General features: G+C 41.7%; 1 protein-coding gene across 1 annotated transcript in view; it reads right to left on the reverse strand.

Annotated features, from left to right (window-relative positions):
- LOC146026983 (transmembrane protease serine 11C-like) overlaps positions 1 to 14948 on the reverse strand; it is a 46735-nt gene extending 31787 nt beyond the window's left edge. Inside the window, exon 1 of the mRNA XM_083158011.1 lies at positions 14822 to 14948. Coding sequence (XP_083014137.1) covers positions 14822 to 14942 — 121 coding nt within the window. The 5' untranslated portion in view covers positions 14943 to 14948. The remainder of the gene's footprint in view (positions 1 to 14821) is intronic.
- Positions 14949 to 27446: the final 12498 nt, after the last annotated feature.

Below are 27446 nucleotides of genomic sequence, written 5' to 3' on the forward strand. Positions count from 1 at the left end.
GCACCCCAAAATCTGTGCCCCCATTTCTCCAGAGTACGGCAATGCCTCACATGTGACCAAAAAATACCAGTTGGGTGCATGGCAGGACTCAGAAGGGAAGGAGTGATTTTTGGATTTTGGAGCACAGATTTTGGTGGAATGAATGGTGGGTGCTATGTTGCATTACCAATACAGTGGAACCCCCCCACAAGTGACCCCATTTTGCAAACTACACCCCTCAGGGAATTCATCTAGGGGTATAGTGTACATTTCAAACCCCCAGGGGTTTCATCAATTTTGGTACAACTGGGCAGTGAAAATGAAAAAAATACATTTTTTTACACAAAAATGTACTTCTGGCTCAAAATTTTTCATTTTCACAAGGAATGAAGGAGACAAAGCACCCCAAAATCTGTGCCCCCATTTCTCCAGAGTACAGCAATGCCTCACATGTGACCAAAAAATACCAGTTGGGTGCATGGCAGGACTTAGAAGGGAAGGAGTGATTTTTGGATTTTGCAGCTCAGATTCTGGTGGAATGAATGGTGGGTGCTATGTGGCATTAGCAAGACCCCCGAAGCACGGTGAAATGATGAACCTAATAATCCATAGATGTGTGGTATATTTTGAAACACTCCTTTATACATAGGCCGGGTTTGTCGGGGCAAGTTTCACAGTGGAAAATAGTATCCTTTCTTATTCCCTTTTTATAGCAAACTTTGCACCTTTTTTGTGTCCTGCCCTTTCTTGCAGTGGAGGGGATTTCGTTGGGAAAATGCTGCCCTGGTACAATACGGGGGCCAGTACTAGAAGTACTGGGGCCCTCTGCCTGCTGATTCCCAAATATTAGGCTCTTTATGACTTCCTCTTGAAAGTGCATAAATGTCCCCCTCTGGCCGGTAGAACGGAATAGCACGTAAGCGTTATACAGTGCCATCTGGATGATATACACGGCCAGCTTCTTGTACCAGATATTTGTTTTCCGCAGGGCACTGTACGGCTTCAGTACCTGATCTGAAAGATCCACTCCGCCCATGTACTTATTGTAATCTAGGATACAATTTGGTTTTGAGGTGTGGGTACTGGTACCTCGTACAGGGATGGAGGTGGTACTGTCTCCATGAATTGTTGTCAGTATAAGGACATCCCTCTTGTCCTTATATTTGACCAACAACATATTTTCGGTGCATATTCCCCTGCTTTCACCCCTTCTCATTACTTGGGCAATGTGCGTTTTGGGGAGGCCTCTTTGGTTCTTGCGCACAGTACCGCAAGCTGCTGTACCTCTTGAACCAAGGGCCTTAAACAGGGGGATGCTGGTGTAAAAGTTATCCACATAGAGGTGATAACCCTTATCCAGGAAGGGGTGCATTAAATCCCAGACAATTTTTCCACTAACACCTACGAGGGAGGGGGGGCATTCTGGTGGTTCAATTCTTGAATCCTTCCCTTCATATACCCTAAACTTGTGGGTGTACCCTGTGGTGCTTTCACACAGCTTATACATTTTTATGCCATACCTTGCCCTCTTACTGGGAAGGTACTGGCGGAATTTAACCCTTCCTTTAAAATGTATAAGGGACTCGTCGATACTAATACATTTATCAGGGATGTATAGCTCTGCAAATTTGGCACTGAAATGATCAATGACCGGCCTGACTTTGAATAGCCTGTCAAAGGTGGGATCATCTCTGGGTGGGCACTGTGCATTATCGGTGTAATGTATAAATTTATGGATTGCCTCAAAACGAGCCCGGGGCATGGCCATACGGTGAAATGGGGTGCTGTACAGAACATCTGTACTCCAATATTGCCTAATTTGTGGCTTTTTTACTATGCCCATGTGTAACACCAGACCCCAAAACGTCATCATCTCTACTGCATCTACAGGGGTCCACCTAGCAAATGATGACGTGGGGTTTTGAGCAATAAACTGTTGGGCATATAAATTAGTTTGGTCCACCATTAAATTTATAAAATCATCAGAGAAAAATAATTTGAAAAAGTCAATTTCTCTGAGACCTGTTGAATCAAATTGGATTCCTGGGATGGCCAAAAACTCAGGAACCTGGGGCTCAAAATTGTCTGGTGGTGGGGTCCATACGAGATCAATTATTGGGGGGGGGGGTCTCAGCTGCTCTACGGGGGCGTCTTTGAGGGGGTCCCTCATCACCAGAGGAGGAAGAAGAGCTTAAGACGAATCCTTCAAATTCCCCGCTTGCCTCACTGGCTGTGTCAGAGTCAGAGGCAAGCATGGCATATGCCTCCTCCACTGAATACATTCTCCTGGATGACTGGGACGACATTTGGGATGACATTTGGGATGCCATTTATATTTTTGTGTTACTGGTAGTGAAATGTTTCAACACGTGTATAGTGTAGGGGGGGTACAAACTTTATTTCAACCCGGGGGGTATGTAGTGTGTAGTGTGTATGTAGTGCAGAAAAAAAAAATAAAAAAAAAAAAAAATGGAAGGGGTTAAAAAAAAAAAATGGAAGGGGTTAAAAAAAAAAAAGGTCCTGCGCCAAAAATTGAGCACAGATGTTGGTCAGTAACGTCCGTCACTGAACAGCGCTCAAAGGCAACAGGAATTTGATCAAAAAAAAAAAAATAGATCAACCCTGTGCCGAAAAAGCTGATCAGTGATGTACGTCACTGATCAGCGCACAGTGGCCACAGGACACACACAAAATCACAGTGTGTGTAAAAAAAAAATTTAAAAAAGACCCCACAGCACTCACAAAAAATAAAAAAAGGTGATCAGTGATGCGACACTGATTACCAGTGAGGGGCAGCAGGTGCACAAACTTTGGTGCAACTGACAGTGCAACTGGCAGCAACTGACAGGTATATATAAAAAAAAAAACCTCTGTACCCCCAAAAAGTTGCTGATCACCTCAGATATAGTGATCAGCACAAAAGGCGGGGGCAGCAGACACAAAATTTAGCACTCTCTATCACTCTCTGTCACTATCTCTCTCTATCTCTCTATCTCTCACTATCTATCACTCTATGACACTGCAGCAGCAGCACTGACAGGTATATCTATATATAAAAAAAAACCTGCGCCCCCAAAAAGTTGCTGATCAGTTAATTTATACTGATCAGCACAAAAGGGGGGGCAGCAGTCAGTTATATAAAAAATATATAGCATAATCTGTCACTATCTCTCTATCTCTCTCTATCTCTCTCTATCTCTCTCTCTCTATCTCTCTCTATCTATCTATAGCTCTATCACACTGCAGCAGCACAAAATATAGCACTAGGCCTCTCTATCTCTCTCTATCTCTTTCAGTTATATAAAAAATATATAGCACAATCTGTCACTATCTCTCTCTCTATCTCTCTCTCTCTATCTCTCTCTATCTCTCTCTATCTCTCTATCTATAGCTCTATCACACTGCAGCAGCACAAAATATAGAACTAGGCCTCTCTATCTCTCTCTATCTCTCTCTATCTCTTTCAGTTATATAAAAAATATATAGCACAATCTGTCACTATCTCTCTCTATCTCTCTCTCTCTATCTCTCTCTATCTCTCTCTATCTCTCTATCTATAGCTCTATCACACTGCAGCAGCACAAAATATAGCACTAGGCCTCTCTATCTCTCTCTATCTCTCTCTATCTCTCTCTCTCTATCTCTCTATCTAATAACTCGCAGCAGCACAAGATGTCACAGGATGTCACAAGATGTCACAATAATAAGCAATATCTAGGCAGTGATCAGGTAAGTATTTGGATGGGTTCTGGTCAGTATTGGCGGCAGCTGGGCACGGTGACCGCACTGCACGCTATTCCAGACCGGAATGGCGTCTGCAGTGCAGTCACCGTTAGTTTAAACCCCCCTCCTTGGCTGTGATTGGTCCGTCGGTCCGACGAACCAATCACGGCCTTTGGGGGCGGGCGGGGTGAGGTGGGGTGACACCAGTGTCACCCTTACACCCCGCGGTGATTGGTGCTGTACTTTACAGCACCAATCACCTCCGATCCCATGTCACCGGCGAACGTTATTCGCCGGTGACACAGAAAACGCTGTGAATGGCTGTTCACACTGAACAGCCAATCACAGCGATCGCCGACGGGGGGGCGGCATCGCAGCCCCCCCTGGGCATGCACGGACATGTCTGCTGTCAGGGACAGCAGACATCGTCCCTCTGTCACTGCGTCTCTAGACACAGTGACAGTTTTAAGCCATGACGTATATATACGTCAACGGTCGGGAAGTACTTCCCGGCCATGACGTATATATACGTCAAATGTCGTGAAGGGGTTAACATACGCTATCCGTACGCGGCCGTTGGGGTTAAGTCCACCCACAACTCAGCCGCATACGTACAGCCAGAAACAACGGCAAAGGGGAGTGGCGTACAATTGAGCGTACGCCAACGTACACGGACGGGCCAGCCCTTACACTCCGACAACTGGCGTACAACAGAGCGTACGCCGCCGTTTACGGACGTCTCTCGTCCGTCTTCCCACCGACTTCTTGCGGAGATCTGAGCGTACGCCAGCTTGCACGGACAGGTCCCTATTGTTTTCAATGGAAAACTCAGCTTATGTCACCGCTCGTGAGAGTGAGCGTACGTCCGTGTACGCTGGCATACCCTTCACATATATGGACCTGCAAATCTTGCCTTTCAACTAGAATTCTGACAATTGATTAATTATACCACTTTCACATCGCAGACCACGTTTTAAAAACCGGTATTTTAAAACGGTAATTAAAACGGGTCAGAGCCTTAATAGTGCCGCAGATTACCGTTTTAAATACCGGTTAAGTGTCATTCACATAGCAGTTGAAACGTTTCATCCAGAACACGTTTCAAGGCAGAGTGTGACCATTGCCTGTCATTTTGCTCTGTAGCTTGTGTTGTGTGCCTGAAATACCGTTTCAGACACACTGTACACATTCACATTGCACAAAAAACGGCAAGGAACCGTGTAGGACTCTGCTTTTTACACGGTTCGAAATGCCAGTTAACTTTAAACGGTAAATCGGCTGTGGTGCATTCACAGTGCAGGCTTAAACGTTTTAAAAAGGGAAAAAAACGGCAATATACCGTTTTAAAAGTGCGATGTGAAAGGGGTATAAATCTATTTGTTATTCAATTATTGTTTTCTATTAACTCAATTGTCTACCTTAATAAAGACCCTAATAAAACAACATTTTAACCCTCATTACATGTATATTTGTTATGTTCTAATGTGGCATTTTAATCACTATCTATGTGTCCCCATATTGCTGTTACTTTTAAATCAAGTTATGTTGGTGTTTCTGTATATGTACTAAATTATGTCCATAATTAGTTTGTCCAAAATGTGTAACATGTATACCTACCCTGATGTTATGTGTGATGTTTTAATCTAACAACATTAAACATTCATGCATTTTCACTATGTGTTATTTTACTCAAAAACACACACATTCACACATCAATCATTACCCCTCACCTCAAATTACAAATATAACTTACATTACACATCTGTATGTACCTACCCTTACAAGCCCTCTAACATATTTATTATTAAAAACACAGGCAATTTATAACACAATATAAACTTTTATTTATAACAAAAAGAATAAGGGGGGGGGGGGGGGGATAAAAATAAATTAAATGCGGGCCTCCAGATGGCCAAAAAGAAGTTGCAAATAGAGGAGGGTCAGGAAGATCTCCCGAATAAGGGCTGCCACCTCCTCCTGCTGCTGTTCAGTGTCTGTAGTGAAGGGATAAAAAAAAAAATTAATATATAACATACACAAATGTTTGTTGTATTTGTACATAATAAAAAGTTGTGAGTTATGTGTGAAGGCCACATACATTTTTAAACTACATTGAAGATGGGTCTGCTGTAAACACAGTACTAAAAAATAATATGTTAACACACACATACTGTACATAGTAAATAACATTAATTAAATTACTCCATATTGGATGAATGTATGCTGTATCCCAATTGGTACTTTGGTTTTGGGGGACTCTCCTCTAACCTCACAATTAGGCTGTGCTATTTAAGGGTTATGACATTGTTGTGGCTTAAGCACTCCTTACTATTTTAAATTTAGGACATTGCTGTACAAATTATAGGCCTACAGCTATGTTTGTAAAGCATGCATCCGCATGGCCTCACACACTATTAACAAAACAATCTCTACATTTATGTTGCACATCATGCTGGGAACTGGAGTTACCCAACACCTGGACCCACATAACTACCACACCACTAATGTCGGATATCTCATTGGATGTACTGTTATGTCAATTATTCAAGGGGTGAGGCATGGCCACACTCAAAAAAACCACCAAGGGGACCCTTGTTCCTGGAGAAGGACAGGACACACCTCATGGTCGCCCTGCAGTGATATGTTGCAACTAATGTTGATGTTGGATACACATATGTGGTTGTTGTGATTGTTTATGTGTAGAAATGTGTAGGTAAACATTAGACACATTATTTACTTACGGCTACTTGAGCCATCCTGGTCGCCGCTGGTTGGGTGTGCGGTGGTTGTGGAGGGGGTGGGGGTTGGGGATGGCGAAATTGGGTGGGCCCCAGCTTGACCCATTGTCTCCTCCTCTTCTTCCTCCTCCTCTTCTTCCTCCTCCTCTTCCTCCTCCTCTTCCTCCTCCTCTTCCTCCTCCTCTTCCGGCTGCTCCTGGGCTGCCTGCTCCCGGGCTTCTATGCGGGCTCTTGCCCGTGCTGAAATGTTCATGTTGATGGCATAGAAATCGAAGATTGGGTTTCATAAAAAAGGGGGAAAGAAACATTCACATTAGTCATGCTCATAACCTTCCAAATTATCATTGCTGTTATATTTCAGACATTTATCATGCAAACTAATTGATATGCTACAGCCAAAAACTGAGCAACTACTTAAACCCCCCCCTATACACCCCCTATACACCCCCTATACACCCCCTATACACCCCATATACACCCCATATACACCCCATATACACCCCCTATACACCCCCTATACACCCCCTATACACCCATATACACCCCATATACACCCCATATACACCCCATATACACCCCATATACACCCATATACACCCCATATACACCCCATATACACCCCATATACACCCATATACACCCCATATACACCCATATACACCCCATATACACCCCATATACACCCCATATACACCCATATACACCCCATATACACCCCATATACACCCCATATACACCCATAATCACCCCATATACACCCACATACTCAGGAACATATTTATAAAAAGTACAGAAAACATTTGCAAAAAAACGCAGACATACTAGTAATAAAAACTTACATCGGGCAATATGGCGGCGAAGTGTGCAAAGCAACACTGGCTGCCGCCGGCGCAGGTCAGACCAGCGCCGCTCAACTTGCCCCAAGCTTCTGCGGACGCCGGTCGTGGAGTATATTAGGCGGCGGGCAGCAGTATACGCCCGCCGCTTGTCCATATTCGAGACATATGGGCCCCTGGGCCCCAGGTGACGGTCCATGACCTCAACCAAGGCCAACAGCTCCTGGGTCGAAAACGGCCTAGCCCTGGTTGAAGTCATAGTGGCAATGGCGCAGTTAATAATTTCAGGTACATATATCACTTTTGGTGCTTGCTGATTGGTCTAAAAAATTGTTTGTTTGGTATTAACTTTATTAATCCTTCTTACATTAACAAACTGGATGCGAATAGAAACTTACGCGGACCGTTCCGATATACACAGACCAAAACCAACAGCATGCATTCAATGTATAGAGAGGAACTGTATATACAGTGTGCGAAAAATAATACACGCAACCGTCTACTTATAAATACGCTGCTTAAAGGGGGCACAATACACCGTTTTCCATGGAGAGACGTACTGTATATAAGGTGTGTGAAAATTAATACACGCAACCGTCTACTTATAAATACGCTGCTTAAAGGGGGCACAATACACCGTTTTCCATGGAGAGACGTACTGTATATACAGTGTGTGAAAATTAATACACGCAACCGTCTACTTATAAATACGCTGCTTAAAGGGGGCACAATACACCGTTTTCCATGGAGAGACGTACTGTATATACAGTGTGTGAAAATTAATACACGCAACCGTCTACTTATAAATACGCTGCTTAAAGGGGGCACAATACACCGTTTTCCATGGAGAGACGTACTGTATATACAGTGTGTGAAAATTAATACACGCAACCGTCTACTTATAAATACGCTGCTTAAAGGGGGCACAATACACCGTTTTCCATGGAGAGACGTACTGTATATACAGTGTGTGAAAATTAATACACGCAACCGTCTACTTATAAATACGCTGCTTAAAGGGGCACAATGCAACATGTTGGTGTATGACAATTTCATACTCATTGCATATGCAAGGAAAGCATTATAACGTGATGTTTTGAAATGTGACTCACAAAGCATACACGAACTCCAACAGATACCAGCTGACAACACTCATCATTGGAATGACAGGTGCACACATTTCACGATGTAGCACACAATGCTCCACAACCTGTGTATGTGCATATACAGGTGATTGATCAGGTGCGTTGAGACCTGCGTAATTTAAGCGGCAATTATCGGCGGGAAATATCGGCGTAAATGAGCAAACACATTGCGGGGAAAAATATACGCCCCCTTGTTCATGGCGGGAGATTAACATATAAATATTCAGACAGATGCAGGCCACAATTGCTGCAAACATGTCTAGTTCAGACGATTCCGCAGCTGAGGACGCTCTCCAGAGAGCAAGAGCAGAATCCTTGCTTGAAAGGTTGAGGCAGAGGGAGCAGGAGAGGACAAGGAGGACCCAAGACCAAGCGGGCCCCTCAGTAACAGGCCCTGTTCAACCTCCAGCAGCTCCACAAGGGCTAAGCAACCAGCCAGAACAAGAGGTTGCATCTCTCCAAACAGGTGTGACCCAGCAGGTGCATGGTGAGAGAACTGGGGCCACCAGAAAACAAGCTGCAACATCGAGGGTGAGGACTGAGCAGGATACCACCACCAGAAAGAGAAACCCTGCATTTGTAGAGGCCGAATTGCGAATTCTAGTGCCCAGGGCACGCGAATGGATAGAATTGGCACCCAGGAAGCCGGGTGCCAGTGCAAGGAGAAACCTTTGGGACAAGATCACAGAGGAAGTGAACCAGGTGTCACCAGTGGTCAGAGATTGGGTAGCGGTGAAGAAAAGGTTAGTGTGTTTGTCAGGGCTATTTTTCAGCAGGCTCCAGCAGGAACTGAGGCCCTTATTCTAGTTCAATCAGACAAAATATTTCTTAGATGGACAAAACCATGTGCACTGCAGGTGAGGCAGGTGTTACTTGTGCAGAGATAATCAGATTTGGGTGGGGTTTTACACCTGCCTCACCTGCAGTGCACATGGTTTTGTCCATCTAAGAAATATTTGGCCAGAAAGAGTGAACTAGAATAAGGGCCTCAGTTCCTGCTGGAGCCTGCTGAAAAATAGCCCTGGTGTTTGTCCCCCTGATAATGTCATATGTGTGTACATATGTTACATGTATGTTTTGAGAATAATAGAAAGGTGTGTTTGTAGATAGTGCTACACTTCAATGTCACATGTGAACACAACCATGTCTAATAACCCACATTGATATATGAAACATGCACCATTGGTGTGATGTGAGGTTATGGGCACAGTTCTGCTCATGTTAAGTATGTGATGGGACAAGAGAAAGTGTGTTTTTGAAAGAGTTGTTGTAACATGTTCCATATGATGCTACTGAAACAAGAATGACCAAACTGTGCACATGTAGCTGGTGAGAAACTACACATCCCAGTATGCCATCCCATAGTTAAATTACTCCATAATAACCACATTGTCAAGCTATGGTGGAATGTGTAGTTTCACACCAGGTGGAGGTGCATAATTTGGCCATGGATGATGTCATTTCTGCATAGTGATGTATGTATGTGCATTTAGTGGCCTAATGAATGAGATGAGACACTGAAATGCCTCCTAATGGAGACATGAATGTGTGTGTGGGACACATATGGCTAAAAAACATAACATCACCCACACTAGGAAATGTCACGTAGGGTTACCACCTAGTCCCTTTAATTCCGGACACATATTAATTACACAGGTTCTGTGGCTGGCTGACTTCAAGACTCCACTTCACCTAATTTTAAACTGCCACAGAACCTGTGTAATTAACATGTGTCCGGAATTAAAGGGACTAGGTGGTAACCCTACACGTAGCACAGTGGTGCACATATCTCATGGTGATATTTGTATTTTTAAACTTGTAGGTGGACTGACTTCAAAACGGCAATGAAGAGGAAGATGACTGACCGGTACAACCACAGCATGTCCACCGGGAGAGGTCCTATTCCCGATCATTTGGAGTATACCCCCCTGGAGCAGGACGCCTTGGACGTCATTGATGTGGGCGAGGTCAGGGGGATCTCCAATATGGACAGTGAGCTCCCGGCGGAGGTCTTTGCTGCTGCTTTTGATGGTAAGTCACAGTAATGCATTGTATTTAGAAAAATATTTTTTAGTGCGTATGTGATGGTGACATTGTTTTCAATTCTTATCCTAGAAGAAGCAGAAACCCAGGATGAACCGGCAGCATCTTCCTCTGCAGAGCCACAGGTGGAGCAAGTGGTCCAGCCTCCACCAAGACGTCGCCCCCAGCCCCAGCCACAGGAGACATGGGATGAGAGCGTGTTGGTGATGCTGGAGAGGATCGAGCAGCAAGGGGTGGATGCTGCGATCCGTCAGCAGCAGGTGGGGGAATTTCTTGCGGAGTGGAAGGCCACAAACAGGCTGCAATGTGAGGCCTTGAACCACATTAATGACACTCTTGCGGCTGGCATGCTAAGCATTGGCCAACACCTCAGCCGCCAGAATGAACTTCTTGCGGAGCAGATGTCCACCGCCAGGTCCCTAAGGGACAATCCCCCATCTGCTGGCCCACCCCAAGCTGCTCCCCAACCTTCCACCTCTGCTGACCCTCCTGTGTCCACTAGGGGAAGACGCCGCAAGCCAGCTGAGCCAAAGACCCCTGTCCCCAAGGCCCCTGTCCCCAAGGCCCCATCTAAAAGGGGGAAAAAAGGGCCCAAATAAAGAGACCTGGTTCACTTCCTCTGTGGTTGGACCCCAAATGTTTAAATTGCACTGGACATCCACTTCCTGAGTTGGCCATCTATCCATTTGCGTGCCATGGGCATTAAAGTTCGTATTTTGACCTCTACAAATGCAGGATAAATTTTTGGTGGTGTGTATCTTGCTTAGTATTCACCCTGGTTGTTGCAGTACGTATTCTGGTGTCCCCATTTCTTTCACCATTGCATTTGCAGGGTAACACATGTTTGGAGATATGCAACCTCTTGTTCTGGCTGTTTTTTTATTTTTGTGTCTATTTTATTTGTTTATTTGATTTCTGACATTAAAGTGTGAAATAAGCTGTGATGCTGAACAGCAAAAAAATTTATTTAACCAATTAAATCAAAATTGTGGTATGTGTAATTTCTTGTGTGAAACAAATACTACATTTATGTGTACTTACTGACCAGGGTATTTTTGAACATTTGTTGAAGTGTGGTAGAAGTTTCCCATGTGTAACCCTCTCCATGGCCATTCCCATGTTCCTATCCAACTTTTCCCTGCTAATTAGTTTGTGTCAACACATGTGCAGAGCAACTTAATAGGTGAGAAAGCAGTTTGTGTGCAGGTGAGGTAGCTCCTACAGTAGTAGGTAAAAGCAGGTCCAGAACAATGCTTTCCTCATGGAGTGGGTGAGGCAGACAAACAAGGGTGAAAAGGTAAATTTGTGTAGGAATGCATATGTGTCCTCCCTAAAAAAAGATGTGTGAATGGGCCAAACATGATAAAATTGCTTGTGAACAAACATGTATAACTTTTTAAATATATATGATTTTACAGTGTCATAAGCAGATGTAGGAATCCTTTGTTAGAGAGATGTGAGTGCAATAATGTGATTGGTGGCATCTTACATCCAGAGTGTAGTCAAATCCAATTCATAGCAGATGAGATAGTGGTACAGTTCTGTATTTTGGGTACTATACAAAGATTGTGTGCAAAATAGTGGGCATGGGCTTAAAACATTGCTGAAACATCCTTTGTAGGTGTTAGATGTGGTTTATGTTATTGTATCCTAAATACAAAACCTATGTTTGTATTAGAGTGAACACGTTGACACATGTCGACTTGTGTAGATTGAGTGTGCTACTGTGTAAAGTCTATGAAAGCACGTAGTGAATGTGTGTAACTGTTTAGCAAATACCTACCTTAGCATATATAAGCAGGTCTTAAAAAGATTCTTACCTTAAATTAAACAAACCTTTAAATGTCGAGAAGTATAGAAAGATAAGCTTCCAATGTGTTTGCGTGCTGTGTGTGGCTTGCAGGCAGTGAAATAATGGTTTGGACTTAATAGACTGCAGCATTGCTTATTACATTCAGGTGTATGTGTTTGAGTAGGAATCAGCGTTAATTAGCAAACCCAGGCGCACGCTGGCATGCGGTATCTGTAGGGGTGGTCTGAGCTGGCGGTTGGCGGCCGCCTGTCTGGTGTCCGAAATGAACGGTGCTTTAGACGATCGTGCGGTAGTAGCACCGCTCATTTTTTGTGCACACCCCCGTGTACGCCCATATTTACACCCATTTTCCCTCATTATTTCGGCCGCTCCCCTCAACACGCCCCTATGCCGCCCCCAATACCCGCACACTCGCGTACAGGTTTTTTCGCACGTAGAGACCCGTCCGTAAGCGTTGTTGAGTGTTCGCGCGTACGGCCCGGCCGCTCCAACCAGAATAAGGCCCCTTGAGTGTTAAGGGTGCAAAGGCACCCCCTAATGCTGTGCCCCCACCCCCACACTTATTGCTGCTAGTAATACCAGTACAAGTTATGCTTGTATCCATGGTAGTTGCAGAAAGATTTGAAAGAAAATTTATTTTAAAGGGAAAATAATGGAAAATGGAAATATTTGCAATACTTTCAAGATCTTATATATTCTAGGGAATATTTTTTGAAGGGGTGTACACACGCTTCAGTTTTGACAGGTTTTCGATTCGCTTATTTGTTTATAGAAGTAAAATCTAATTGAAATCAAACGGTTTTTAAGACGCTTTCAATCTGCATTGGATTTGATGCGCGCTCCCGTTTTCTCTGTATCAAAAAGTAAATAGACTGTGCAGATAACGAAATATCAAATTTGATCCAGTAAATCAAATGTCTACACTGTGCCTTGAATGCAAATTGAAATTGATATCAATATCGATTGAAAAACTGCAGATCGAATGTGAAATTGAATAGAAAGCAAAGGCCAAATCGAAAGGGGGTGGAATTGGGATAATCATAACGAAAGTAAATGGATGCGTGTGTAAGCTCCATAACACTGAACCTTTGTAAATCAGTGCATAACTAAGTTTTTAAGGTGATACCAAGAAAAGGTTCTTACAATTCACATTCATAGCTAAACCTCTTGGTGACACTGTTCCCACAAGGTGCTTATGTATGTATAATATGGACTATCAGCTGGACGTCACTTGGGAGTCTCCGCTGCCTCATGCTTCTCAGCGGGGCCATTTTGGTCGCCGCACACGAAGGTCCTGCTGGACCATCAATAAAGGTTGGGAGGTATGAAATTGTTTCATTTTCTTAATACTGAAGTACCTACTACCAATAAAAAAACTAATGCACAGATAAGATGTATGTTACCTAGTGAATAGCTGTAGGAACATGGCTTTAATTCTTTTGTACAGATTAGGTGGCTAAGTGAGGATGGGATTTACTATGGGAAACAGCTCATTTTAAAAATTTTACCCCTGGATCATGTCTGCAATTAAAGGACACTGGGGCAGGTGTATTAACCAGTGTTAAGTGCATATGCTGCACTTAACGCTGGTTAACTGAGGGGAATACAGTTTTTTTTAAATGTATGAACAGTGCACCTAACGTGCTTTAGGTACAGCCCACTGATTAATGCTCAGCGGGGCTGTCCCCTGCAATCCCCCCAATAATTAGCGGCCGGGGTGATGTATTAACAGCCGTCTATGTGTTAATTGACCCCAGCCACTTTGCCAGCTCAGGGCTAGCATTGTCCTATCCCCACTGCAGGGACAACGCTAGCCCTGCTGCTGACTCCGGGCTACGCACAAGATCTTGTGGTAATAGCGAGATCTCGCACATGCCCATTACAGCCAGCCGGGGGTAAAGGGAGATCGCGCATGCACAGGGATGCCGAGGGCACCAATAGGGAGAGCCCTAGACACAGGACATAACGGCTCTCCTTATCGGCTGGGGGAGGTTGATATATCATGATGCAGGAAAAGCGGGACTCGTTATTTTTAAAACGTTATGGGCGCAAAAGTACATCTGCCCCTGAGATTCCCGAAAACTGACTATAACCAATAGTTCCTGACTCCCCAATTACAGGTGCACAGGGTTCAGAATAATGCAGTGTTGGGATGGACGAAAGATATCTGATGATAAACATCAATCATTTACTACAGATGTTTTTCATGAATGGCAAATGTCAAATTGTGGTGTAGACATTTTTTATCCTTTAACTCTTTGTTATTGCTAATTGTGCTTTATTAGAGAAGATATTTCAGCACCAGTTTTAACCCCACTGTCTATTCTGACCTCCTAAGATCTCTGTTATGAGATCATTGGAAATAGAAATATAACATAAAATCAAAATATTAATAGAAATATATCGAAAATAGAAATATAACATAAAATCTTGCAGTTAAAGTTTCAATGTATCTCTGGTTATAGACAGTTAAACCACATAAATGTACAACTATGTTATTATATCTAATAACCAGAAAACAAAATTTAATATGCATATTCTTACCAAGTACAAGTGCAATAACGACGGCTGAAATAATTGCTACAATAATAATGAAACTGATCACGATGATGACCGTTATTGTCATCTTTCTGGAAAATTTCACTGGCGCCCATGATTCAAACATTCTAAATAAAAGAAAATCATATGATGAGTATATTTTTACATATAGCGCGTAAGTACATGCATAATTATTATAATAATAATATAAATTATTATTTATTTATTAACAATTTCTTATATAGCGCATACATATTCCGCAGTGCTTTACAGAGAATATTCACATCAGTTGGAGCCCCAGTGAAGCTTACAATCTATATTCCCTACCACATGTACACAGGCACACAGACATTCTAGGGTTAATTTTGTTGGGAGCCAATTAGCCTACCAGTATATTTTTGGATTGTGGGAGGAAACCGGAGTACCCGGAGGAAACCCACGCAAGTACGTGGAGAATATTCTAAATCAGCACAGTTAGCGTCATGGTGGGAATTAAACCCATGACCTCTGTGCTGTGAGGCAGTACAGGTTGAGTATCCCGTATCCGAATATCCGTTATCCGAATTATTCCGAAAACCACACATTCCAGAAAGTGAAAAAAATATATATTTTTTGCTAAAAACTCACTGGGGACATTTTTAACAGCACTACTGAGGACATGATATGTAACTGGCACTATATATGTACAAGAAAATGATTGCTTGGCATTGAAATTCAATATCTGAGATAGTACACAAATTTTGTTTCATGTTTTTAAACCTCGTTTTATGAACAAATAAAATATTTTTGTGTGCATTTCATGTGTTTGATGTGTTTATACAGCATAAATGCAAGATACTTCAAAAGACATCATTGAAATATTAAAATATTCCAAAATACGGAATAATCCATTATCCAAAATTCTCCTGGTCCCGAGCATTTTGGATACGGGATACTCAACCTGTATTTCATTTTAGTTTAATTTTAACATTTCAAGACACAAAAATCTGTTTCCTGGAGAAATAAGGTAACATACTGTATAGTGCAGGAAACAATATTCTACTTGTAATTGCCCAAAACTAGTATATCAAGGAGAATACATTGTATGCATGAACTGTCACTGTGTGTCTATAGAGTGTGCTTCACACCAATGTAACATGCGTAAATATGCTTTAATAAGCCACATTTGGATTTTCTAACAATTGACTAGAATTCAAAAAGCCACCCAAATTTTTAAATATATTTTAGAAACTGAGGAAATCAAAAAGGTTTGGTAATGAATATTGATCTACATTGTCAAGCCACTTCATATAATTGAGATTATGGGTATATTAGTGCATTTTTCAGGTTATGTTCTTATGAAGTTAGATTATCATTCTGCCCCACACAGATAATAATGATGTCATACCTCCCAACTGTCTATCTTTTCACGGGACAGTCAAGATTTTTTGTGACAGTCCAGCATTCCCAGAAAGTGTCCTGCGGTGGTGGTGGGGCAGTTGGGAGACCCTCTGTCCCTCGCTGCTCTAATTAGCATGCACGCAGCATCTATTCATGGGGACAAATTGACAAGGGGCATGGCCAGCAGCTCTCAGACGGCTGGCTATTCCCCTCTTATGTTGTCAGTGGGAGGCATGACTCGCAAGAGCATCATCCCTACAAAGCCATGTCTCTTTTGGCTAGGCCATGACCCATTACTGGAAATGGGCCACTTCATGGTGAACAAGCCCTTCATTTTACATTTTTAAGGTATATAATGTTAATCTCCCTCAGGAAGCCTTGATTATTTTCATTAAAATTTATATTCTTTTCTTTCTCCTGTTAGCAGCCTTTGTATAAAGCACCAGCAGCTGGGACGCACATATGGACTGCAGAGGACAGTGATATGTTAAGTATCTAAAGGAGCTCACCAGCAACATAAGTATTATTGCTGTTTATATACAACTTTGCCTGGTAATGCTTGGGGGGGAATTTACTTATGGTGTGTACACACTAGTACAATCTGCATAAGATCCAGATGCGATTACAATTTAGACTATCTGCATACAATTTACACTATCTGCATTCAATTTAGACTATATAGTGCAGATCTGCACTATATAGACAGGGCAGCCAAGACTTTCTGGTTAAGATATGGGAGCGCGCATCTTGAACGCATCTGGATCGCTTGGGATAAAACCCATACAATCTGCATGAGATCCAGATAAGATTTTGACTATATAGTCAAAATCTTATCTGGATCTTATGCAGATTGTATCAGTGTGTACACAGCATAAGATGTGTATTCTACTTCACATGTGATGTTGCTATGGGCAACCAATCAGAATCTACTTCTTATTAATTTAGCATCCTCTAGAAGATAGTAGACAGAATCTAATTGGTTGCCTATAGCAACATCACATGTGAAATAGAATACACATCTTAGTAAATTTCCCCCTTAATCCTTTACAGCTGTGAGAGAGCTGGACTGATTTATAGTGCTAAGCATACTAACTGAATACCTTTTCTGCTGAAATCGTGCTACTAACCAAAGATCTGTGGATACTGTATTAAGAGCTGGCATTAAAAACAGAATATTGTTTTATTTATACCCCTTTCAGATCACACCTAATTACCGGTTCATGACGCTCTCTTGCCGGTTTAATTCAGTAATAAGTGCAATCTGAAAGGGTTTACCGGGTCCAGCAACCTGGCAGCAACCCAGCATTACGAACCGTTAAAAAAAAGGGTTCTCCAAGTGCTGCCTCCTCTCCCGCACCCGATGAGACTCCACCCCGCCCTCGAATGATGTCAGCGAACCAGCAATATTGCCATGTCGCTGAAGGTGCTTTAGAAAGCAAAATGCAGGGTCGCAGCGGGACTGAACCATTATCAAAGTCCCGGTGAAAGCGGTATTATTATACTAACTGCTTCTATTGCCTGCTACTCTAATTGGACACTGTTATTTTATATTTTATTTTTTATTAAGATCAGCTGATCATGGCAAGAATAATCTACAGCTTATCTTATGCTTGTTGATTTTACACTGGCCGGTGATCATTGTGATTTTTATATTATCCCTGATAAATTATTGTTAATTGTTTAATATCCAACTGCTGCTGTTTTAAAACTGTTTTTTGTTCTTCCCTGTAGATGGCAGGGGCAAATGCAGGATTTGCAGTGTGTGTGTGTGTATGTGTGTGTGTGTGTGGTTCTTCCAGAGAGGGGTGGATTGATGCATGGGGTTGAGACTGTGGTGAATTAGTATATACCTGGTCCATTAAACAAGTGTAAATAGATACACAAATTATTTACATAATATCTGGGTGTGGTATGACTGGCCCTCGGTTGTGTTCTCGGTGGTCAGTATACTGACATCGGAATCCCAGCCGACGGTATTCCAACAGAGGGGAGGGTGCAAAAATGCCCCTTGTGGGCTCAGTGGCTCACTGCCCTCACCACAGGTTGTATACTGCCTCTATGGGAGTTGTGGACCAGCACTTGATAATAGCCCCTGTTAGTTGGGATCCCGACCGTCGGCCAGTCATCCGGCACCCCTATCTACTGAGCTAGGCTATGCAGGAAAAACAGGCATTGGTGAACGATGGTGTTGATGAGATGGTAAAATTACCAATTTATTTATTTACAGTTTCTTATATAGCGCAGCAGATTCTGTTGCGCTTTACATTTGTAAACAGAGATAAAACAAACTGGGTATCAACAGACAGACTTGGAAGTTAGCAATAATCTGGCACAGCTGAGGCTCCCAATTGAAGGAAATTGTAGACCTCCTATTATGCCCCTTTCAGACCGCACTTAAAAACCGGTATTTTGACGATTTTTAGCCATTTTAAAACGGTAATCTGTGCGGTCTGAAAGGTGCAGAACCACTTTACCGTTTTAAAAATGCAGTTTTTTTAAAACAGTTACAATGGAGGGTCCTACCCATTTCAGACCCGGTATTTTGGCATCAAAATCGGGTCTGAAACGGTATTTAGGACCCAGCCAATGAGCGGACCCAGCACAGTGAATATTTAATGAGCACTCATTAAATATTCATATGCACTGGGCCCCCCCCCCCCCCAGGGCTAACAAACCCCCCCCCCCCCCCCCCCCCCCAATGTGTTTAAGAAACACCCCTTCCGTGCAGCCGGTACCTCCTGCGTTGAAGATCCCAGCAGTGCTATGGACGGGTGCGCTTATTAAAAAAAGTGACTTTTGGAAAATGGCTGCCCCATAAAACCTGTTTAAAAAACTTTCGTATGCGGGCAGCCATTTTCCGAAAGTCACTTTTGTTATAAGAGGGGGGGCGCGCGCTCAAGACCGCACTGGCGCGCGCTCAAGACCGCACTGGCTTTGACCCTGTATTTGGAAAGTTTCCAAAAACGGGTCTGCCAGTGTCAAAAAAACTGCACTTAAACGGTAATATGCCGTTTAAGAGATGCAGTGTGAAAGGGGTTTTACCTGGCAGACAGACCCGTTTTTGGAAATGTTTTCAAATACAGGGTCAAAGCCAGTTATGCGGTCTGAAAGCAGCATTAGATGTACAAAAATATACAAAATTACAGAAGAATAATTTCTGTCAATTAAGAAATCACTGCTATATCATCTGTAAAAGACTGAAAAACACATCCTTCATAAAAAAAAAAATGATTAGAAATTGATGAATACACATATAGTATTAATGTAGGTAAAAAGCCGTAACATACATAAAATCACAAAATATTACATATAAACAAAACCTACATAATTCACTAATGCTTTTGAGGCATGGAATATTATATTACATATAATTCTCAAAGAAATATAGAAAGTCATATTAGAAACCGAGTCCTGCTGATAAGGTTGTAGTAACAATCCTTGTTGGAAGTTGCAACTTTGTATATTTGCAAATTAAAAAGCTGCATTTGGCAGCAGGGGGAATCCAGAGGACTGTCTTAAATAAAAATACAAAGTGGCAACTTCCATCAAGGATCTGTTAGCTTCACAACCCACGGTTTGTGCGTGTTTCAAAAGGGGGCGTGATTAACTTGGGGGAGGGGGGGCTTAATCGTGGGCCGCGGCAGTGAGTTAAATTCCCTAAAAAAACTTTTTTGTTAAAAAAATTGGTTTGTCAGGGGGTTTGGGGGGGGGGGGGGATTACTCCTGGGTATTAAGAAACCACCCCTGCGTTTGCCACTGATGATGGTGACCATATAGACTGCAGAAGGGGCTGGCCATATGATCCATCACAATGTGAGGAATCATCACATCATTAGAGAAAGTGTGATAATTATAAACACACAAAGGATTTCCTGTAATTAGTGGACTATGTCACAAGATGTGACCCATATTTCGTGTTACCCAGCTGAATTAATTACGCCGTTTACACAGCAGAGTAAGGTATCATAGTAATCAGGGTGCTGGCAGCAATGGAGCAGACTGTCAGCTTCAATGTGGCACTGGCTGCAAGCCAATCGGAGCTCGCATCCAGCAGCCAATCAGGTCATGGTGGCTTCTGAATGGCTGCCAGACTGCAAAATTTGATTGGCTCGCGAGCCGATGTGAAATGGCCACTGACTGACTCCCCATTCCGCCTACACCCCATAACGGCGCAGAGTCACTTTCAGTAGAGCTTCCAACCTACCATCCTCTGGACCCCTGCATCAGCCTACTGCTCAACTATAGATGCCCTCTCCGCCACTGTTCCAGTTCTGGCACTCTGAGTACTCTGAGTACACATACACTGGCCAGCTGAGACACCTGTAATGTGTGTGTGGGTCTAGCTGGTGGTTCTGCAAGTGGGAGCAGCATTCAGGGCTCTGGTGGGTTCAGCAGTGGATGGGGCTATATTCAGGGGATCTGGGGTGGGGTGGGGGTGGGTACAAAACTCACTAGTGTGTGTGTTAGGGAGGGCTGCACTGAGGGCACAACTGGTGGTGTGTGCTACACTTGGGCCTGGAGGGTACAGCAGGTCAGGGGTCTGGGAGGTTCTGCAAGTGGGAGCTGCATTCAGGGGTCTGGGGTGAACATCAGTTGGAGTGGAGCGGGCTGCAATCATGTGTGCTGGAGGGATTTTTAAAATCTGTCTTTTTTAGTGTATGTGGAAGAACCAAATGATGATCCACCCACAATATCTGAAGTGAGGGGCAGCAAAATCTGTTTGCTTACCAAATAAATGATGTTTAGGCCGGCCCTGCTCATGCATTTGCAATATTCTGCATAGGGAGACACATCCCCATATCCCCATTGTGACCATCAGTCACAATTTGCAATGTATCGAGCAGTTTCAAGTACTGGATGCTGAAGCTTATCCCTATTCCACACCCATAAACCACAGCATGTCACTTCCTGCGTCAAACTGGGGGCTGTGATCACAAGGGTTTAACTAATTCCGCACTAATGTGCCTATTTATTAACTACATGTTCATAGCCGACATTTATGTTATTAAGGTTACTCTATCCCTAACCTTAACAGTAACAACAACCCTGCCAGATAACCTAAATCTAACCCTTACATTGATCCTAATGCAAATGTCAACATTTCATATGTTGACATTCTGTCCTTGCCAAAATTTTCCATTCTAGCCATTTCAAGAGTTGACAGTCTGGTGTTAACATTATAAACCCCACAATAAGGTCATATTCACGAGCTTCCAATCCACATTGTTTCAGTAGACAACAAATTGTTTTATGGTGAATAATTATTAAACATGAAAGTATTTAAATATGATACTGGAAGAACAAGTTAGACAATAAGCTGTGAATAATAAATAAATATACCCAGCAAGGGTTTCAACATCAAATATTTTAGTACACGTGATTGAATTAGTTTCACATGTAGGTCACATTTTTAGGCCCTTATTCAGATCTGATCGCAGTACAAATTTGTTTGGACAATGGGCAAAACCACGTGCACTGCAGGTGGGGCAGATGTAACATGTGCAGAGATAGTTAGATGTGGGTGGGGTGTGTTGAAACTGAAATCTAAATTGCAGTGTAAAAATAATGCAGCCAGTATTTACCCTGCACAGAAACAAAATAACTCACCCATATCTAACTCTCTCTATACATGTTATATCTGCCCCACCTGCAGTGCACATGGTTTTGCCCATTTTCCAAATAAATTTGTACTGCAATCAGATCTGAATAAGGGCCTTAGTGAGAAAACTTTATAGGATGCGCTGCTTTATTAGAGCTTATCAGCTGCCTGGGTTTGGTCGACAGTGTCCAGGTCGACAGTCAATACGTTGACCACTATTGGTCGACAGGCAGAAGGTTGACATATGAATAAGGTCGACATGCATTGGGTCGACATGGTCAAAAGGTGAACGCAATGAAAAGGTTGACATGGGAAAAGGTCGACATGCATTTTTCATGTTTTTTTAGGTATCAATGTCGACATACAGTAGGTTGACATGGACACCATATTAGTGTACTGCATCCCCTCGCATGGCTCACTGCCCTGCGTACTACTATTTTCTCCCCTATGACACCAAAAATTATGAAAAACTCACGTCAACCTTTCTCCATGTCGAACTTTTTAATGTCAGCCTTTTGATTATGTCGAATTTTTGACCATGTCGACTTTCTGCCTGTCGACCAATAGTGGTTGATCTTTTGACTGTCGATCTAGACACGGTGGACCTCATTTCCTCTATGCTTACATCCTTTCCAGTATATCCTCAAACAGTTCTCCTTTTCCTCTTAGGGACAGCTGCGGGTCCAATTCGCTCCTATCTGATGCTCGGGGTTTGCGCATATGTGAATATGTGCATGTGCACACCCCGGGAGTGAGCGGCTTCAGCAAATTTCACGCTCGCCAGGCCATTCACTCAATGGTGGGTGGGAAGGGGGTGTGTAAGCATACACATCCAATCGCATGCTATGGAGCGGATGGGGGGGGGGGGCGTTCAGTGGGGCCACGGGCAAATACACGCAGCCTAGCGAAACGGTCTGAATCACCGCCTAAGTCTGTTTTTTTCGGCTAGTAACAACTCTGCTGTGAGTTCTTATACCCTTCCATACTACTTGTACTACCAAGTCTGTATTGTTATAGTAATGTTTTATATTTTACACTATGGTTACCTGTTTGGTTGTATTGTTATTGCACTCTGTTTTTATGTTTATCCAACTGTAGACACTTTGTGACATATCATTAATAAACACTCATAGTAACAATAATAACTGTGTTCATATGGAATCCTTTTATCAGTATGCAAATTGGGCAGATATTGGAGGTTATGTGTCGAGGGGAATAACTAAAGCCCCATACACACTAGCCCAATATCGGCGGTGGGTGCCCAGCGAGGACCTCCCTTGTCCGTACATGCAAGGCAAGGTAACGATCTGTGGGGGTGCGCATCTTTAATGACATCAAGGACCAAATGTAATAGGGTGAGAGTTTCAGAAAGTGAGAGATTTTGGGAGAGTTTTCCCATGATTTTTAGAGCAGCAATCAATTACATGGCAAAATCAACCTGGTTTTGCCATGTAATTGATTGCTGCTTTAAAAAACATGGGAAAACTCTCCCAAAATCTCTCACTTTCTGAAACTCTCACCCTATTACATTTGGCCCCATGTGTGCACACTAGAAGATAACGTAAAAGATATCTTTCAGAACTGACTTTCTGAAAGATATGTTTCACTTTATCTTCTAGTATGTATGGGGCTTAACTGATTTACTATTATTTACAATATGTTACAAGTTGTTAAAATTAAATAAGGGTACATTTTATTAAAAAGAAAGTATATTCTAGAAAGCTGGATTTTATGGAAATGTGTGCTATATCTGTGACCTTAAGGAGCCCATACACGGTCCGTTGTGTACGGCTCCGTTCTGTACTATGCGATGCGCGCTCCCGCGCATCACATAGTACGGTACAAAAAGTATGTGCTGCACATACTTTTTGTACTAGGTACACATCGGATCGGATCGCAGTGCATGCACACTGCATGCACTAGGGATCCGATCCGATGTGTGCTAATTAAGTCCCAAACGGATCCGTTAAACGGACCGTGTATGGGCTGCTTGACAGTTATCAGTCATATTAATGTCACACCAATTTACAAGATATAGGTCACCATGTTTTGAACTTGAAATCACGCAAGTACTTAGTTTATGACATTTGCAGTGTAATTATTGTGTTCCAAATGGATTTTAATTACTGTTGTGTTTAGCATAAATTTTATCTGCTATTTTGTTATTAGCCACAGCAGAAACAGATGATACAAAAAGCACATCCTTATAATCCAGCAGCAATGTTGTTTTTTTCGTATTAACTATTTAGAAAAAAAGGGATTCAGACTTGTTCGATGGGCTGCATAAACTTGCAGCCTAGTGAACAGGTCAGCGCCGCCCGTTGCCCTGCCGAACATGAATCAGCCCCTAAGTCACTTATCCATGGCAGTGAAACAATGCCAGTAAAACTTAGAAACACACTGTCAGTCGATACATCGGCCATTTAAGGGAATGACGGATATATTGCCAGCCCATCACAGACTTATAGAATTATGTATGGGTGCATCTGGCTGTGTGTACAGGCAGTCAGCCAACCGCTCATATACAGTACATTAAAAGCAAACAGTTTAACAGGTACTTGTGTAGTTTCACGGCGCCAGTTTCGCTTCGCTCGCCCACGCTGCAGGCTCGGTGGCTCGCTACGCTCGCCACGCTATCTAAAATCAACTCCATGCCAACATGGATAGTGGGGGTATGAACTATTCATGTTGGCATGGAGTTAAGTTAGTTTATTTTAGATAGTTTGCTGAGCGTAAAAAAACGGAAGTAGCATGGCGCCGTGAAACTACACAAGTACCGTTTAACACTATGATTGCTTTACTGATGGACATATATTAGTGCATGAATCCCATGTAACACAATGCAATGATTAACATTTACAGAAGAGTTCAAACTTCAAGTCATCTATTTGGTACTGTTTATTTATACAAGTCTTAAATCCACTAAGTATTTATTTCCCCTTATTTCCTCTCCACAAGTTGACAAATACCATATGAAGGAATAACATGATGTCAGCAATGGATGATCATCTGCATAAACAGTGAACTTTACATAAACACTGAAATTGAACTGTAAAAGTATACATTTCAAATAAGTGTGCCCTAATAATCTTATTTACATATATATATAAAAATACAGAACAGAAATCCATATATTTGTGGAACATATATATATATATATATAATATATATATATATATATATATATATATATATATATATATATATATATATATATATATATATATATATATATATACATATCTTTGTCAACTGTCTATAACTTCCAGGAACAAATGTTTAAGCCTTGGGACTAATTATTATTATTAGTAGTAGTAACAGCTTCTTATATAGGGCATTCATATTCCTAGATGAACTGCACATTACAATTACCCTTATTAAGTATTCCCTTAATGGGGTTGATGTATTAAGGCTTGCAGCCAAATTTATTAGCCTCTGAGTTCAGTGGCTGTACAGAATGCCGGACAAACGTGGATGTTTTTTTTAAAAGGGGCAAACACTACTACTATTACTATTACTACTATTTCCTATTACTTTAATACTTTTCATTACTTTTTTATTTAATAATATCTTAAAAACAAGAGTTGTCTATGTAATATGTGTAAATGTACCTATTGATATATATTTTTTTTAAGTATGATACTTCTGTATAGGTTTCATTGTTGTGCTTATTCTCTGCATTCATGACATCTCTAATAAAATTTATATTTAAAAAAAAGGGGGGGGGGGGCAAACACTAACAAGGCATGGTTTTGCCTTGCAAATGACTGCCCATTTAAAAAAAATGTTTGCGATCAACTGGCGATCCACTTTATCAATCTTGAAGGGGTAAAACAACTGCCCAATTTTATTTTAATAGTCTGTGGACTTTATAAGTAATTATTAAAGATGAATATTTCATATGACAGCATGTCATACTACTACAAAATGCTACATACAGCATTTTAGAATTTTTAGTGGTCTATTTTAAATATTAAAACCGCATATTAGATCAAATTGGTCCATATTTAAAAAAATAATTAAATGTGTAAAAATGCAGTATGTAGTAGCGAAATGCATGATGAGTACCAAAATAAACATTGTGCAATCAAATAATACATTAATGGAAAACATGACACCTTGCGTATATTACAAATATATAATAACATCTTTTTAAACAGTTGTTGGCAAACATTGTGTTACAAAACATCACCCGATTCCTAGATTAAACATTAATGAAATGTCTGGGCTAGGCAAAGCGCCAGTGTCACTGATAATTATAATTAAATGAAAAATTAAATGATCTCTTCTACCTGTCCTCCTTGTACCCCGAACAGTAAAAGAGTAGAATAAAATACCTGGGAAACTGATTTGCAGAATGCTCCTTCTTTGTAAACAGTCTTGAATCTGGGAATCCCCGATTGGTACAGGAACGTTCCTTAACAATTCTGTGCCCAAGGGTTGAACAATCCGATAACACACAGCCCAAAAAATAAAAATGTGAATTGCGCAAAACTTGTCTGACAAGTACTGAACAGCAATGAACTGTATAATCCTTGGGACAGAAGGCTCATCTGTTTAAATAGGCATATCAAAGCTACTTCCTCATTTCAATTGCCAAAATATATTAGAATATATGGTAATGAGATATGTGTATCCAATGAACTGCCACATCCGTTTTGTTAACAGGAAATTAGAATTATTAGATTTGAATATTTGGATTGATCTTAATAAAATTGTGTTACTTGACTCTGTTCATACAAAAAAAAAATCACAGCTAAAATAGATTTGAGCTCTAGATCCATAATCTTCCAAGGGTTACAATGATGACATTGTTAAGTGTTTATATATAACAAATTAATTAAAAACTATATCTGTTTTCTGTAATTACTGTTATGGAAGTGAATGATGCAGTGAATGATATGATATTCCCATTGGTTCTTTTGGTGCTCTGGAAGAAACAGAACTGATGTGTAGTGGTGGGCGAATAAAAGTCTTACGCGTAGACCGTAGATATTAACAACTGGAAATGAGCTTGCAGCGGCGGTAACTGTTCCAACTGATTTGGAGAAACAAGTATCGGGCTGAAACATAATAATCAACTGTATTGGCAAGTGCTGGAGGCTTTAACCAGACTGGTATATAGGGGGAGGGCGAGCCACAGTGAAAAAGCACAGAAATTATAGTAATACTGGGTAATACAATTTTTTTTTACATCAACCGGTAGAGTAATAGCACTTATACAGCCAGATGTGCTAAGATTTGAAAAGTGATAAAATGGAGAGTGATAAATAACCAACCAATGAGCCCCTAACTGTCATTTTTCAAACCCTGTCTGTAACATGTCAGGTAGGAGCTGATCGGCTGAAGGTTTATCACCTTCGACTTTATAACTTTTAAAGGCTTAGAACATCTGGCCCTTATCTGTGAATTGAGGATCAGTAGTTGGAGGTACACCAGGGAGAAAAGTATACTAAAAGGCACTGGTGTAACTACAGAGGGTGCAGGTCTGCTCCTCTACTACTTTTCAAAAACGTTTATCCACAGCTTAGTACTTACAATAAAGGTCCACAATATTTACTTTTGACGTGTTTCGCTCCCATACGGGAGCTTTATCAAATAGTCTTGGGGTTTCTTTATATATTCATTTCTCTTTTCATGTGTGTTTCATGC

Source organism: Crinia signifera, chromosome 1, assembly GCF_055691185.1.
Source record: "Crinia signifera chromosome 1, ASM5569118v1, whole genome shotgun sequence".
Taxonomy (NCBI): Eukaryota; Metazoa; Chordata; class Amphibia; order Anura; family Myobatrachidae; genus Crinia; species Crinia signifera.